Genomic DNA, 18,496 nt, shown 5'->3' on the forward strand with positions numbered 1-18,496 from the left:
TTGTCTACTACTTCATTACAGGAATAAGGAAGATTTACCAGATTCCTCGGAGAACAGCAGTTTCTCAGATCTTACATATAAATTCTAAAAAAAGCTTATCAGCATGTGGTTGCATTGTCAGAAACAAAGACATTCTAACTTGCTTTGTTTTACCAAACATTTATTTCTCATTTCTAGTGCTTAACCTTTCACATATTTCTCCAAAAAGCAGCTGCGCAGTGACAAATAGTCCTGATTTTAATTTCTAGCCCAGCCTACCTATTATACCTTGAAATGAAATAACTTCCTTACAAGTTCTGGTAGACACCCGAACTCCAATAGCGTATCTCTTTCATGAACTAACTGGTTCACAATGCCCAAATTCTCTTCGGCCTTCCAACTACAACACATGGATGCTATTTGGGGGAAAAAAATAAACAAAAAATTTCTTAATTTATTAAAAAACGGAGTTGTCATAGGGTGCAACACCCCTCAATTTGTTGAAATCAATTACAGGTATTACCAACTTGTGTTTTTCAATCAATTCATTGCAGAAAAGGAATGCTTCACAGATGGAAAAGAAAAATTCCTTTGCTGCAAAAAAATTACAACTGTTAATTTGGATACTGGAGTAACAAAAATAATCCAATGATAAACCTATAATGAACAATCCTTAACATCCTTATAAAAGTAAAGTGGAGAGGTTATAATTTTCTGTTTATATATCACAGTTCAGCTTACAAGTCTTCATCATCCTCTGGAAGGGCAGTCTGAGATGCTTCTTGCAAGTCATTTTCAATCTGTTGCTGCCACTGTGGATCCATTGTGACTTCTGGAGGTAGAAGTGCAGGCATGGCAACAAATTCAAGGTTAGGATCTCCGATAAGTTTCCTTGCAAGCCAGAGGAAGGGCTTCTCAAAGTTGTAATTCGATTTTGCAGAGATGTCATAATACTGGGAAAAGAAGAACAGTATCACTGGATAATAGTAGAACAAAATTTTAAGGCAAACATTATTGTTTCATTAATGATAAAAGCATTTATGTAAGTTTTACTGCATGCAAACACTGAAGTGTACAATTTTAATGTTAAGAGGTAAAACTACATTAATACAAAGATCATTGTATCTCAAACAAGTGAAATCTAGTTGAGAGAGAGAGAGAGAGAGAGATGAGAGGAGAGAGAGATGAGTGGGGAGATAGAGACGAGAGAGAGAGTGAGAGAGGATTGGTGTTCTAAGTATTCATTTGAAAAGGGTTCTGAACAGAATAATTCTTTATATAAACAGTTGTATAAAACAAAAGGAAAGTACCTTCAACACTAACTGGTTGGTAGTCTACACAAACTATATATATATATATAAAATATAATTAAAAGCTTAAACACTAACCAAATCTTGCGTTATCCTTTCTTACATTTACTCGTCTAAAAAAACCCTCAAGCTTTCACTTTTGCAGATATTAGTAAGTTAGAAAATCCTGTGGTCTCAAACAATTAATTTTTAGTGTATTTTAATGTTTAAAATTTCTTTTTATACATTTTAGCTTTAGAAATTGTAACTGATGTATGATTGTAGCCAATGGAACTGATATCCTGTCAATTCAAAGGTGGTTTGAAAATTTCTTATATTAAATTATTCTAGTCAAAGCAGCTGTGAAACATCAGTTTCATGCAAATCCAGAGATACAGGGAGAGGTCACTGCTGACCTACTGATCATGTAAGACTGTACTGTTTGTTTGTGTGGTGTTTTTACATTTTATGGAACCACCTTGTTGGTCGTGAGTCTGATTCTCGGGCATTCCATTGAGGCGTGAGATGTGTATTTCTGGTGACAAAAATTCACTATCAACGTGGTTTGGAAGTCATAAAACTGTTGGTCCCATTGCTGAGTAACCACTAGTTCCATGCAACGTGAAAGCACCATACAAAAAATAAGATTGTTTTGTAACCAGGACTACATAGCCATGGAAATGTTAAAAGTCCACTGGAAAAAGTGAACAGGTTGAAAACTGTTACAGTACAAGGTTTGACTAAGGCTAATAAAAAGATTATACTATACTATATATATATATATATATACTTATATATATATATATATATAGATATATAATATATCTCTAGTTGCCATCCAGTAGGTAGTACAGATGCTGTACAGGGCTGGAAGCCCTACAATATTACAGTAGTTCTGTTATTTTCTGTCACTCTTGACACTTTCAATCATAAAAGAGCAAATTCTAAACAAACATTTTGTACAATTCATGATGAAACTTTATCGCCTTTGTTATGACTTTTATTCTGTAACTCCAAAATCTGAAAAGCTGGGACTTTCTCTCTCTTGAGAGTTTATAGTATTCATAAAAAAACCAGCATGTTATGATAGAAGTAAATTTGTGATACAACTTTCCTAGGTCAATTGTTACTTATGTAAACTATTGGGAATTTCCACGAAATAAGGAAACCAAGTCTAAAACTATAGAGAACTGCCCCTTAGATGTGAATTATTCTCCATAAACCCTTGTGTACCTTCATGCTCTTATTATTCAACGGCACTGATGCTTACAATACTGATGCCAAGAGGCTTTAATTTCATTGATTTCAAAATTAGCAGAAGCCCAATAATAATCAACTGTATACACTGAATAGCATTTTTGGACATAGGTGTCTGACATCTTACAACACAGTATACATTCTAAACTTTTCCTCATAAGGGTTCTGTCCAGGTAAACCCTGGAGTTCTAACTGGACATGAAGCTGCTACGTACCTTATTGCCTATCAATGCGTTAAGGGGGCCGGCCGGTAGCCCTATATATGGGGGTATAGGGCAAAAAATGCAGTCATGCAAAAATTCATGGAGCTTCATATGGCAATAGAGAATGCGTATACGAAACACTTCGTCAAAGTTCCTCAACTTTCACAGTTACAGGGCAATTAGTAAAAGTAACTATTTCTTATCGCAAATTTTGATAGTCGGAGAAATTGTGAGCAATGGCATCTGTAGAGATTCCATGAGTTGCAGGAGGGAAGGTTCTCACAGCTTACCACCCTACAAGCGAGAAGAAACATGAAAGAGGTTACACGTTCCAAGTTTCTCCTTTGCATACGCCTGCTTTTGTTATCTTTGTTTTGGCAAGAATTTCATCATGAAAAAGAGGAAAAGAAGAGCAAAACATCTTGCTAACATATAGAAGAAGAAAATTTGCTCTATTATGAGTTCAGAATATCATAATATCCATAATATTGAGAGGGCAGTGCTTGGGATCCTCATTTATGATAAATAACAGTGTTTTGGTTTATTAATACCCAAAAAGGAATATGAAATTCATAATAATCATGATTTATTAACTTTGTCTGTGAAAAAAAAAATCATTTTTGAGTTTCACCTATGACATTCTTTTGCTTTTACCTGTTTATCTTTGTTTCAGGCCAGAGAGGAAAAGACAAGGAAAACATCTCACTAACATAAAGAAGAAAAGTCGCGGTAATAAGCAGTTAGTGAAAGGGAAGAGAGAGTGAGTTGCGTAGGTAAGTGCCCCATCTTGCCTGACCCAGTGTCCCAGGCTATGATATATGAGCAAAGGTATCATCATTAATGATTAAATTATGATCAATAACATAGTTTTGGTTTATTAATACCCAAATAGAAATTTAAAATTCATAATAATCATTATTCATTAGCACTGTCTTTGGAAAAATCCAAAGGAAAACTTTGAATGCCAATGTCTCAAAAATATGCTTATTGACCTTCCAATTCTATCTCCTCCCTTAGTTTTAAAGCTTTAGCATAGAAAATTTGGTATATAACTTAGAAAGACATTATAGAACAATCAAGTGAAGCACCATTCCAATTTTTTCCTTGTAAATTTGTTTTTCCTGATTTCTAGAGAATTTTCTTTTTTTACCATAAATTCACATTATATATATATATACACAACTTTTTTCCTATACACTCATTTGAATGGGGGTCTACATCAGGTCTATATATAGTAGTAATCCCAGGTCTTAATATTAAATATCAAGGGAGGAGATAGAATTTGAAAAATGGTTATTTTTGGGATAAATCTCCCTGGCATCACAAAACCAAAGGTCAGAGGCGAAAATCATATGCGGTTTGGAGATGTCCCAAGTCACCTTATAAAGGGGTATGCATGTCAAGGCCCTGTCCTTAAAAAATGGCATTAGCCAACCGGCCCCCGTAAATTGGGTGGGTGGTGTCACAAATCTTGGAAAGGATTTCACTTGCCTTTAGCAATGATAGAAAAGAGGTTTCCACACACAGCCCACAAACAAAAAGGGCTTGAAGCTTACTAATACCCTTAATCATTACAAGAGAAAAAAAGAAAAGTGTCTTCAAAGTTCTGAGGATGCCTTGTCTAATGGTTAAAACTGATGAAACTTGAAATCCTAAAGGTCTATGTCCAAATGTCATTGTAAACCATAGTTGGAAGATTTAAAATTTCCAGCTCAAAGGATTGAAAAATTTAAAACTTAAATAGCGAGTGATAATAGCGTTGGCATGATGTAGAACTGAAAACAAAGTGACGTCCTTTCATCTCGGACAGTAAACTGCTGTGCATACCTGAGCCTTTATCAGGATATCCATAGTGGTATATGTGCTGGATATCCGTGGAAAAGCATCAAGAGCAATAAAACTGACCACTGTTTTATATAGTCTAACAGTGGAGGGCCTTCTAGACTTAAGGATTGCTTTCCTAGCTACTTTTGAAAAGCCTCTAGCTTGTAACAAATGGTTGACAATCTCTAAGCTGTCAGATGAAGCAAGTGGAGGTTTGATGGAATCTCAAATAAGACTACCTGAAAAGACATTTCTGAACAAAAGGCATCTACTGAAAGGAAAGGAAGTATGCGAGACCATTACCTTTCAGGTTATCAAAGAAATACCACAATCACCCATGAGTTCTGTCAAGTTCACAATTTGTGTATTACCTCATATAAATGCAAACTAGAAGTGTAAAGATCTAGAATTGACCATTCTTGAAGAAAGGCATTAGCTACCAATGAAGGGCAGTAAGCTGGGAGCGTTGTGTTTTGGGCAGTCGCGAAGATTGATAATTGGGTCACCCCAAAGACTCCACAACTTCTGGCAAACCTGTGGACAAGACCTTTCTGGTGAAGGCCTTGGCCTTTCCTGCTGAGCTGGTCTTCAATAACCTTGTTACCCCTGGGACAAAATGTGATGTAAGACTGAATGATGTTCCTGGACTGTCCAAAGGAGAAAAGTTTCATTCCTAACCTGAACAGTATCTCAATTTTTCTCTGTCTCTCATGTAAGAACTGAGAGGTTGAATTGTCAGACACTTGTGATGTTGTAAGTGCCTGGCAAGATATTCTGCTTGCATAAGACCACTCCAAACTGGCAAAAGCTCTAGGTTGTTTCAGTGCTTTTTCTCTAGTTTCGACTTTCCAACATCAAATATTTGGTTTCTCAGAATTGGGCCACACCCTACCTCAAAGACCTATGAAATTTTTCTCTCCATTGGAAGTAACCAGAAACGTGTCAATTTTCATCCCAAGATAAACCAGATTAGATGAAAAGCACAGGCTTGCTGGCACTGAACAAAATTCCCAACCCTGAGGTTAAACATGGAAGATAATCTTATACCACACAATATCAAAACCAAAACTGTGCCCAACATAGGAGAGACCGATACCAAAACCAAAGCTGTGCCCAACATAGGAGACTGATACCAAACAATAATATAAGCTAACTTTAACCTCTACAAGCTGAGCTAAAATATACACTGAGAACACTCTTGGACCAGGCAAACTTTAATGTGGACGAGACCATTCTGAATGAAGAACGTGCCCTTTCCTGCTGAGCTGGTCTTCAATAACCTTGTTCTCCCAGGCCAAAATGTGGAATAAGAATGAATAATGTTCCTGGACTGTTCAAAGGAGAAAAGTTTTTTCCTAACCTGAATAGATCTCTCAATGTCTCATGTAAGAACTGAGAGGTTGAATTGCCAGTAACACTTCTGATGGTCTGGTCTTGCATTCTGGCAAGATGTTCTGCTTGCATAAGACCATTCTAAGCTGGAAATAGTTAAGTTTTTTCTTCCTTTAAATTAAGTTTGCTTTCCTATAGTTTCGACTTCCTGACATCAAATGTTTCTCAAAATGGGGACACAACCTCCCTCAGACATATGGGTTCTTGACATCTAGAGGCACTTATGAAAATTGTCTCAGCAGTGGTAGAAAATTGTCTTATCATTGGAAATAACCTGAAAAAGCATCAATCTTCATTCCCAGATAAGCCAGATTAGGTAATCTTACACCCTCAAGAAGACCAAAAACTGTCCAAGTACAAGAGAACACTTATAAAAAGCACAATAATATAAGCTAAAATATACACTGAGAACACCCGTAAGACCAGGCAAATTTTACTGTTAGCCAGTTCAAGAAGAAAAAGAAGAGTACCTTCCACAGAATGTTCAAAAGGAAATTTTTCCAACTCTGTGGGGCCTCTTTGCCAAGACTCTTAGAAATATGTTAATTTTACCAAGTTATGTCTTTTCTGACTAAAATATTTAGTAAAAGTACATTTCCCCATGAAATCTCAAGTCACACTGATCTTATCTTGTACAAAGTCACACTGATCTTATCTTGTACAAAGTCACACTGATCTTATCTTGTACAGAGATAATATTGTTGCTGAAAGGGTTGTAATGAGTTATTTATGGGCAAATAAAGTGATTTAAACAGTAGGTAAGATTGATTCCCAATAATATTAAACAATGGGAAGAATCCTGAACCCCTTTCAAAAAAGTTGCTGCACTGAAAATGGATAAGTGAACCCATACAGCAAATACATGTCACAGGAAGCCTTATCATCAGACCAGTCTCACCCACCATTCCAGGACATGAATAGTAATTAATTTTGCTATCATGTCCAACAGAGTGGTGACAGCCAAGGAACTTTTATAAACCATCTTGCCTAGGGTTACCTTCTCAACTTCCATATACCTCTAGCAGCCCAAAGAGGTAGTTCAGTACCTTTTCACCTGGCTCCTCTTCAAACAATAGCTCTTCCACATTTTTTCCCCTTTCTTTAAGAGTAAGAATTTCTGGCTATTTATTTTTGTTATCAAGTATTATGAAGTCTTGCAATTTCATTTCAATGTTTCCTTAGTGCAATTAAATGTGTTAAGAATTTGGGCTATTTATTTTTGCATCAAGTAATATCAAGCCTTGCAATTTCATTTCAATGCTTCCTTAAGTGTAATGAAAAGTGACTTAACTTATTTTACACTCACCTGGAGATTCTTCTTCCTGTGGAATATGATAGATTTTGCTTTCACCTTACGATCCTTAACATCTACCTTATTGCCACATAGAACAATAGGTATGTTTTCACAAACACGCACAAGGTCACGATGCCAATTGGGGACATTCTTGTATGTTACTCTTGAGGTGACATCAAACATAATGACTGCACAGTGGGCCTGGATATAATAACCATCTCTCCAATCCTCCAAGCTTCTCTTGACCAGCAGTATCCCATACATTAAATCTGCAAAGTTAAATATGTGCAATTACTTAACTTACAAACAAAATGAGTAAATTCCTTAAAATTCATCTTAAAACTTTCTTTCCCTCCTCAAACTATTGCATTTTTTTGTTCAAAGCATGGAAGTTACTATTGAAATTAATTTTCAACAATTTGTAAATTTGTAGGTTGCCACAAACTGCTACTACTTACTTGATAGGACCTCTGTTTGTGTGGAATACAAGTGGATGAACTTCAACACCTAGTGTTGCAACATACTTCTTTTCAAATTCTCCAGTCAAGTGTCTCTTTACAAATGTAGTTTTACCAGTACCACCATCCCCCACCAACACCAACTTGAATGTTGGCATATCTTGCTCAGCAGCCATTTTTATCAGTCAAGTATCAAATATTGCAGGTCCTGAAACAAAGCAATATAATATGAAACAGATGTTGGCATGATTAATTTCATGTTATTTTTACCCTTTACGGATCATAATGAATATAATATATGCTGAAAATTTTTTTTCTGGAAATTGTGACTTGCCCCTTCCACTCAGTGAAAACCAGTTGTGCAGCAATTCCTTACAAAGATACTTATATAATTTTTGAATGATAAAATTGATATATGTATATATATAATTTTATATAAAATAAATAAATAAAAGACCAGCAGCAGCACTGATGATGCATGCTGCCTGTACTATGTTCACTGCACAGGCCACTATAATTAAACATTGTGTGTGTGTGTGTGTAAAGGGGAACTTTTAATTTTCCTTGGTATACAACCAAGAGCCTTTTATACAGTAGCAGCCAGCCTCCTGTAGTCACTTTTTCCCCTTTGGTCACAGGAACAAACAAGGATGGAAAATACAATCATTTAAAAAATTTACTTGTTGCAATGGAAACAAACCATCAGCTTGTATATAACTATTCCTTAAGTGGGAAGATGTCTCTGACAACTAACTGAAGTTGTCCCTCCGGTTGAATGACTAAGGGATCTCCATACCCTACCTAAACTCAACCACTCGCATTGCCAGGAAAGTTGATCTGGAAAGGCTAAGGATAGTCTGATTTTGAGTATCCTCAAACAGGTAAGGTGGGCGACATCATCCTCAGTCAAAAAGGAAAAGAAAGGATGTTCCTGGACATCACCTTATCCCAGCTTAAGAAAGGTGACAGTACTCACATTAAGACGTCATGCAGCATTTCCTCTTAATCAAAGATCATCAAGAGTAAGAATCACCCTGTTCAGAACCAACCCCATTCTTACAGAGCTGTCAGAATTCCTCTCAGATCTCCAGCCACAAACTGAGGAGTTCAGAGAATCCATTCCAAACTCTGGACAGGAAGGAGAAAGACACCCATCCCTTAAAAACTGGACAGATGCTAGAGGACTCAACACATTATGCCAAAACTACACTGGTCATACAGATCTTGAGAACGCTCTTGAAAAGGCTTTGCATAAGGTGCTAGAATTAGGCCGACCAGCGTCCTGACTAGAGACTTCCTCATGAGTCAGCAGCACTGTGTGCCACTTTATAATCAGCCATATGTAGCCAGGGTTATCTTGAAAACATTGGTGATCAACTTGGTGATCACCTGACGAAAAGCAGCAAATTTTAAAATTTGTATTTTTCCTAATATACAGACCTAAGTTGTTTGCATAAGAGATTGCAAGCTGGGACAAAATAGTGAACTACCAACAAGTAGGGGGGGAAGCCCACCTACCTGTAGGTTTACACCCCACTTTGCTTAGGCCCAGGTACTACAGAGGGGCACGGAACTTCTGGTTTGTTAGAAAAATGACAAACTTTTAAAATCTGCTATTTGCTCCTAAACACACTTTTATTCTTTAAACAGGAGACTTGTATACCACTGATGGAAGGAATATGGGTACTCTGAACCAAATGGTCGCTTCACCCAATCTTGGGTGTTACCTTCCTGGTCGGTTTAGCTCAGAAAGTGACTTGGACCCCTAGTGTAACACCACTATAGGATATAGCAGCTGTAACCCCTAATGGATGGATATACTCACGAGTAGTAATAACAGGTTTTGGGTGGCCGATGGATTTACCACGGCAAGTAACAATATTACGCGCCATTGATTTGAGGGAATCAAGTGGAAAAAGGTGCCATTACTTCTATAGCCCACAAATTCACTAATGGCAACTTTTAGATGGGTTCTGGCTCTCTCTAAGCGAGAGATAAAGATCTGTTCCTTAAGGGTCAAGACAACTTTGGGACTTACACAAAACTGGAGATCTGAATTAGGACAATGTACTGGTACTGTGTAGCAAAGAATAGGGGACTGCCTGGAAGAAAACCAGTGTCCTCCTCCAGGATTGATGTCTCGTTGCGAGTGGACAAGGCACCCCAAAACTCCATGAACTTGTCCAGAGAAAAGGTGTTCATCCAATCGAGAAAACCTCCCAAGCAAGGAATGTGGTGCTCCTTGAAAACCTCTCTCTACTTGAAGAGCCAGGGCAGCAGTCCTATTCCTGATAAATGTACTGACAAATTGGCGCAGATTCGTGCCAACTGAAAATTGAAGGTATTAAGTTTCCCAAAAGAAAAATCCTTCTTTTTCCAAGCTGCAATACTAGGGATATATGAAGATGTTTTACTGCCGGATTATCGCCGTTGTGTGACGCAATCGTTTTCGGTCCCTGGGCCCGTTTTCGCACCATTAGAAATTATGCGGCCGAATTTGCAATGACCAGAAAGTCGTTAAAAGAGGAAAGTTAGCACTGAGGGGCATATGTTTTGATTGAGAAAAATACAAATTTATTCAATAGCTAGCTTGTAAAAAATACTTTATTACAAAAAACTTGATTGACAACTAAGCAGCATACCTACTACGGGTTTCAGTGACAGTGCAAGCACATTTTTGGGCAATACCTATTTCTGTAACGAACACTCATATCAGAATGAGATTTTGATATAGTACATTACACCCAGTGCCGTAATTTATAAGGGTATCGTGAATCACTAATCGTAAAGAATAACTAACACTTGTCCTTGTACCATGAGACAAAAACTCCATTATGCAGAAATGGATACGAACACGCGTGTAAAGCTCCACCTATCCCCCCCCTTCCCTTCGTCATTCCTTTCTCTCTCTCTCTGTTGCCATTCGGTATGTGTCGACCCTCCAAACTGGGTATAAGACTACACAAAACGTTGAAATTGGAATTGGTGAAATAAGGCTATGAATTGGAAGTATATATACAAATATTAAAGCAATTTTATCATTATTGCATTACTATGACAACTAGAATTCATGGAAGCAGTTTATAATAATGAATCGGCATATGTGTGAAGCCTCCACTAACGTGGCAACGATGATTTTGCCATTCTTAGCATGCAAACATTAAAGGTTACATTTATTTCTGGCATACAGTTATTAAAGAAATTCAAAATACTAATATAGACTGAAATCAATGAAAAGTGCAAAAAAAAAAAAAAAAAAAAAAAAAAAAAAAAAAAAAAAAAAAAAAAAAAAAAAAAAAACAAATATATATATATATATATATATAATATATAATATATATATATATATATATATATAGGGTAAAACACCACAGAAGGCCAACCCTCACCACGGTGGACGGGTCTTATTCACTCTATATTTAATTGGTGAAACAAGAATACAATTGCAACTCTAAGCATACCATTTAAAAGATTGAAGTTTCGTCAACATAATGTGATATATGAAAGCCCCACATGAACTAAAATAAGCATGTGAGCTCTTCGTAAAATGTGTTTTCAAGGCAGTTTTGAAATCCAATATGGCGGCTACGTTTTGCATGGAAGGTTCTGATCAGTGACGGCCACCATCTTTCCCCAGCCTTCCCAGCACTCATTCGAACAATGTTAGCGTATATATGTAACGTTTATTGATCTTACTCAAGATTGCAGTTGTAATCAGCACAATAAAACAACATTTTGTTGCCTATATTAGTGAAAGTATGAAACTTGTTATTTCCGGGGTTATGGTTTGAACTGAATTCATTCTTACCTTGTAATCGGTGGTTTTTATCCTTACTGCCATCACAACTGAAACTCCAAAGTGCTTATTTGATTATTATACACATTTTGGTCTCAGTTCACTCCACATTGCACAGTTACGAACAGCAGACGACGAACTGCAGTTTTATTCCCTAAATTGTTTACTTTACTCGTTATTTAGTTTAAATTTACTTTGCTTTTTAAAAATTTTAATTTAATTCATGTATATTATCCCTTTTTTGCAACCAAATTACCCTGAAAAATTACAGATATTTCTAAAGTAGATACAATCCAATGTTTCTAAAGTTTTCGTACATCTGGCTGCTGAAAACCATAGAGGAACGACTACGGAAAAGTGAATTATATACATTTTTTGTTTTTTTTTTGGCTTATTTGTTTTTGCTAGCACTTTTCATTGATTTCAGTCTATATTAGTATTTTGAATTTCTTTAATAATCGTATGCCAGAAATAAATGTAACCTTTAATGTTTGCATGCTAAGAATGGCAAAATCATCGTTGCCACATTAGTGGAAGCTTCACACATACGCCGTTCCATTATTATAAACTGCTTCCATGAATTCTAGTTGTCATAGTAATGCAATTATCAGAGAGAGAGAGAGAGAGAGAGAGAGAGAGAGAGAGAGAGAGAGAGAGAGAGAGAGAGAGATAGAGAGAGAGAGAGAGAGAGAGAGGAGAGAGAGAGAGGAGAGAGAGAGAGAGAGAGAGAGAGAGAGAGGAGGGTAGGTGGAGCTTTACACGCGTGTTCGTATCCATTTCTGCATAATGGAGTTTTTGTCTCTTGGTACAAGGACAAGTGTCGTTATTCTTTACGATTAGTGATTCACGATACCCTTATAAATTACGGCACTGGGTGTAATGCACTATAGCAAAATCTCGTTCTGTTAAGAGTGTTCCTTACAAAGTAGGTATTGCCCAAAAACGTGCTTGCACTGTCTCTGAAACCCATAATAGACATGCTGCTTAGTTGTCAATCAAGTTTTTATAACCAAGTATTTTTTACAAGCTAGCTATTGAATAAATTTGTATTTTTCTCAGTCAAAACATATGCCCCTCAATGCTAACTTTCCTCTTTTAACGACTTTCTGGTCATTGCAAATTCGGCCCCATAATTTCTTATGGTGCGAAAACAGACAGAGGCCCAGGGACCGAAAACTATTGCGTCACACTACGGCGGTAATCCGGCAGTAAAACATCTTCATATATCCAAAAAGTAAATAATAAAGATATATATGCGCATTACGATTATAACAATTACATGAATAGCTGATAACAATCTGCATGAATAACTGGTAATCTGTTCTGCAATGACAGTTGAGTATAGCAATTATTTATAATAGGTACGAAAGTCAAGATGTCGTGACGTCATAATACAAACTTAAAAGAACGTTCTAATTCAGAAAAATAATTACTTAAATTTGAGTCAGAGTCGAGTTACTTTTTCAATAACAAATATTTTCAAATTAATCATCATAAATATGTAAAATATTGATGTTTTACTATTTATTTAAAAAAATAGCTAAGAGCACGCTCTCGTCATCTTCTACCAAAAGAGTTTTTTACTCTTAACTTGTTTGCTGGTGAGAAACCGTCTTTTGATTGTTGTGATGAAAAGTGCCCCAGCGTCTGTGGGTACAAGTGGTGTGCGGATTTATCACAGGAAATGGAAAGTTTGTTGACACAAGCGACTCCGTAAACATCGAGATGGCGTCAATCTTCGAAACATTTTTAGTTGTAAGTAAAAATTTCTAAAGCGGTTTAGTGAGATTTCCACTGCCGTGGCCACCCTTTTCAGTACCCTCTGTTTAAATCTTAAAATTTGGCCTTAATTTCTAACTTTGGAGAAAATACTTACTTCGAAAGGAGAGTAGAGGTCTTTAGCTCCGTTTCTCACCCATCTCCAGTGTCAGGACGCGTTATAATGTACTTTTTCGGAGGGTGGCAAGCGTTGATTGTAGGTGGCCTGTTTGGCCTGCCGTGGTGTTTTACCCTATTATTCAATAGCTAGCTTGTAAAAAATACTTGGTTATAAAAACTTGATTGACAACTAAGCAGCATGTCTACTATGGGTTTCAGACAGAGTGCAAGCACGTTTTTGGGCAATACCTATTTCTGTAACGAACACTCTTAACAGAACGAGATTTTGCTATAGTGCATTACACCCAGTGCCGTAATTTATAAGGGTATCTTGAATCACTAATCGTAAAGAATAACGACACTTGTCCTTGTACCAAGAGACAAAAACTCCATTATGCAGAAATGGATACGAACACGAGTATAAAGCTCCACCTACCCTCTCTCTCTCCCCCCCCCTCCACCGCCATCCCTTTTCTTCTTCGTTCCTCCGCCTTCCTTTCTCTCTCTCTCTCTCTGTTGCCATTCGGTATGTGTTGACCCTCCGAACTGGGTATAAGACTACACATGAAATTAGGCTATGTATTGGAAGTATATATACATAAATATTAAAGCAATTTTATCATTATTGCATTACTATGACAACTAGAATTCATGGAAACAGTTTATAATAATGGAACGGCGTATGTGTGAAGCCTCCACTAATGTGGCAACTATGATTTTGCCATTCTTAGCATGCAAACATTAAAGGTTACATTTATTTCTGGCATACGATTATTAAAGAAATTCAAAATACTAATAAAGACTGAAATCAGTGCTAGCAAAAAAAAAAAGTAGTCGTTCCTCTATGCACTTTTCCGTATTCGTTCCTCTATGGTTTTCGGCAGCCAGATGTACGAAAACGTTAAACATTTGATTTTATCTACTTTAGAAATATCTGTAATTTTTCGGGGTAATTTGGTTGCAAAAAAGGGATAATATACATGAATTAAATCAAAATTTTTAAATAACAAAGTATATTTAAACTAAATAACGAGTAAAGTAAACAGTTTAGGGAATAAAACTTTGCAGTTTCGTCGTCTGCTGTTCGTAATTGTGTTTATGGCGCGCGCGCTTAGAAACCAGGAACAGCAACGGGTTTAAAGTGCAATGTGGAGTGAACTGAGACCAAAATGTGTATAATAACAATCAAATAAGCACTGTGGAGTTTCAGTTGTGATGGCAGTAAGGATAAAAACCGTCGATTACAAGGTAAGAATGAATTCAGTTCAAACCATAACCCCGGGAATAACAAGTTTCATACTTTCACTAATATAGGCAACAAAATGTTTTATTGTGCTGATTACAACTGCAATCTTGAGAAAGATCAATAAACGTTACATATATATGCTAACATTGTTCAAATGAGTGCTGGGAAGGCTGGGGAAAGATGGTGGCCGTCACTGATGAGAACCGTCCATGCAAAACGTAGCCGCCATATTGGATTTCAAAACTGCTCACATGCTTATTTTAGTTCGTATGGGGCTTTCATATATCACAATATGTTGACAAAACTTCAGTCTTTTAAATGGTATGCTTAGAGTTGCAATTGTATTCTTGTTTCACCAATTAAATATCGAGTGAATAAGACCCGTCCACCGTGATGAGGGTTGGCCTGTCGTGATATTCTACCCTAAGCAACAAAATGTAGTTTTATTGTGCTGATTACAAACAACTGCATTCTTGAGTAAGATCAATAAACTTTACATATAAAAGCTAACATTGTTCAAATGAGTGCTGGGAAGACTGGGAAAGATGGTTGTCGTCACTGATCAGAACCTGTACATCCACACGGTAGCCGCCATATAGGATTTCAAAACTGCCTTGAAAACATATTTTACGAAGTGTCACATGCTTATTTTAATTTGTATGGGGCTTTCATATAACACATCATGTTGACGAAACTTCAATCTTTTGAATGGTATGCTTGGAGTTGTAATTATATTCTTGTTCCACCATTAAAATATCGAATGAATAAGACCTGTCCACCGTGATAAGGGTTGGTAGTCGCTGGTGTTTCCCCCTATTTGGAGTTGTAAGTAAAAACTTCAAAAGCGTTTTGGGGTTGTGGGGACTGTGTTGGCCACCCTTTTCATTACCCTCTGTTTTAATCTAAAAATATGGCCTTAATTTCTAACTTTGGAGAAAATACTTACTTTGAAAGGAGAGTAGAGGTCTCGAGCTCCTGTTATCACCACCAACTACTCATGACTGATGAACATCTCCGTTGTCAGGCCGTGTTAAAAGCACTTTTTCATAGGGTGGCCTAGACGTGGTAGTCGGTGAGTTGGCCAATCCTTTCGGTTGTTTACCCGGTAATTCTAAGCCGTCATTCCGTGGTAAAGTAGACTATGGCAGTTGACGTTTTTCTACGTTATTTTACTTACTGAACAAGAATTTAAAGTAATATTTATTCGGACGATTGTAATTAACCCCCCAGGCCCAGTACTAAACACAGCGAAATACATCGGACAACACAATCCCTAGTGGATGTCATATCCGCGGTTACGTTTCTTTCAGGGTAATTCTAAAGAATAGTTCTGCACAGACTGCAAGGAACGTAACCGGGGATACGACATTCACTAGGGATTGTGTCCAATGTATTTCGCCATGTTTAGTACTGGCCCCTTGGGGTTAATTACAGTCGTCCAAATAAATAATACTTTAAATTCTTGTTCAGTAAGTAAAATAACGTAGGTAAACGTCAACTGCCATAGTCTACTTTACCGCGGAATGACTGCTATGAATTGCCATTTACCCTAATTTGCCACCTATTTTTGCTTGTATTTCGCATTGCAAATGTCAAATAGAGAAACACCACAACAACATGCTACAACCTTCTTCCAAGGGATTTAACAGCCCCTCCACAATAACCCTGCTTCCCCATTGGTTCCCCTTACCGGAGGATGGAGCTCTAGGACAATTCTCTGTGGTCTACCCACCCAAAACCCTGCATTAACAAATGGTCCTCCTTACTGTTAGATAGGGTGCTAGAGTAAATTACAGTCAACCAAAAAGAACCAACAGAAAATTAAGAAGCAACCAAATTAACTAATATAAAAAACTGCAATTTCAAAACTACCCGACGCACCACCAATGCTTAAATTAACCTGGCTGAATAAGGTTACCTAATTTGGGAAAATAGAACTAGTGGTTGGTAGTGGCAGTCTAACTATGACTCCTGGAAAGAGCTGGGGAAGAACTACGTCTTCCAACCCGGGCGGCAAACACAAGACGAATTCAACCCAAGGGCAGCTCTCCTGGTTAACCTCCCATTCAATTGGGCCTAAGCTAGGCTTGGCCTGGCGCTACCAACCAAACTCAGGGTCGGACAATCCCAAAGAACTGGGAATCATTCGTGGAAGCAAAGGAGAAATGTGACTATGTAATTATGAATGAACAAAGCACCTGTTAATAAAGTCCAAACAACTTTGCACTGAGCTTTAACCCTTAACACGACGGTAGGAACAACGGCTACGGATAACAAATTCCAAAGGAAGGATTCATTTCACGACAAACCTCCGGGACGTTAATAATACGATAATTGATCCTAAAAGCAGACTTTAAACAATCCCTTCTCTTACTGGATGAAGCAAATTCGAGATAGGGAGGACCATGCTTGATTCCCCTGATGAACAGGAACTCGGGTGTGGCAACTATCTTCAACCAGGGGAAAAGATCGAACTGGCACAAAACTGAAGAAACAGATAGGTCGTTTCAAGAACATTTACTGCAGTGAACAAAAATTGCATTTCTTTCATGTCAAACCCTAACCAAAGTGAACTTAAAAATGTTGGCAAAGAGCGCCAATCGCCATCTTCTTTGTTGGACGGGATTTTCACATCGAAGGTAATCTTACTTTTCAGAATATCCAATAAAATACATAACACTTCTTTTACCTTATAACGCAAAACTATTCTGCATGAATTAATCTACAACTTACAAATCTAGATCACACAAATACGATAGGATTATATCACTAGAACACGATAAAATGTGATTACTTACAACAGTCCGTACGGACTAGAATCCCGTCAATGAGCTGAGGCGGCGGCAACAGAAGACTTTGCTTATGACGTTCGTTGTATGAACCGCCAAATTCAAATCGAATTTATTTTATTCATTATAAAAAAATATAACCATTATTTGAAACTTTTGGGAGCATTACCATTCGTAATTATTTTTACATTTACTTTGAGACTTTCAGATATAGTGGCGAGTTTTAGAAAAAACAGAACCTGGGTTTCGAAATTTGAATACTTCCTGTATGACGTCATAAGGAGCGAGATCGCCACGGCACGAAATAAATTAATTTTCTTGAATGAATATTAATTTGTCAAAATATGTACAGAGCCTTATGATAGATTATTGATACAAACTGGCATTGATGTTTGAAAAGCACAATAATTACTTGTCGAACATGCTTTTATACTACATCACGTGATGACAGGTAAGTTACGAAGCAACTTTGTAGTTTCGAAATCCTCTTCACCAGATGCAAAGGTGTTCATTAAACATATATTTACATCGCTGTTAGTGCTTCGTATTCTCTACATTCACTTTGATCAAATGTGCTTGTACCAAGCACAAAAACTTTCATGTGGCAATCATAAAACAAGAAGTATTATATTATATAATGTAACGACTTGATGGGTAAAGCAGTTCAATCCGGAGAAAATCGTCCGATGTCTTGTTGTTTGCTTTTTCAGTAAATTGAGATAACAAAGGAATTTAATAGAGTCATATTGACTTTACACTTCTCTACAGATTCTTGGACATGTCAGCTGTATTGCACGTAGAGTAAGCGAAATAAATCATAAATTTCATCTCGCCGTCAAGTAAGAGCAGCGTAACCTGACGAAGAAACACTACTTTGTCTTTTGTTTATATCATGACACTCGGCCGTAAAGCACCATTCAAGTGGGATCCAGGTTCATTGCTTCTTCGTTCCGTGTCGAAGTTGCCGTTCTTTCATCCTTTCTTTCTGTAAATACTAGTTAGTCAGACTTAGTCTTCCCATCAACCTCCCCCGCCCGCATTTAATTTTTCTTCTTTTTTAGTTTTCTGCACAAGAAAACTATTAAGATGGC

General features: G+C 37.1%; 1 protein-coding gene across 1 annotated transcript; it reads right to left on the bottom strand.

The window, feature by feature from the left end:
• Positions 1-420: 420 nt before the first annotated feature.
• On the bottom strand, positions 421-17,414 carry LOC135218398 (GTP-binding nuclear protein Ran-like). The gene is given in 5 exon segments (XM_064254695.1): positions 421-932; positions 7,251-7,460; positions 7,462-7,507; positions 7,697-7,904; positions 17,350-17,414. Coding segments are annotated over 4 exon segments (648 nt in total). The 5' UTR covers positions 7,873-7,904; positions 17,350-17,414; the 3' UTR covers positions 421-716.
• Between the last annotated feature and the right edge of the window lie 1,082 nt (positions 17,415-18,496).

This window comes from Macrobrachium nipponense, chromosome 9, assembly GCF_015104395.2.
Source record: "Macrobrachium nipponense isolate FS-2020 chromosome 9, ASM1510439v2, whole genome shotgun sequence".
NCBI lineage: Eukaryota > Metazoa > Arthropoda > Malacostraca > Decapoda > Palaemonidae > Macrobrachium > Macrobrachium nipponense.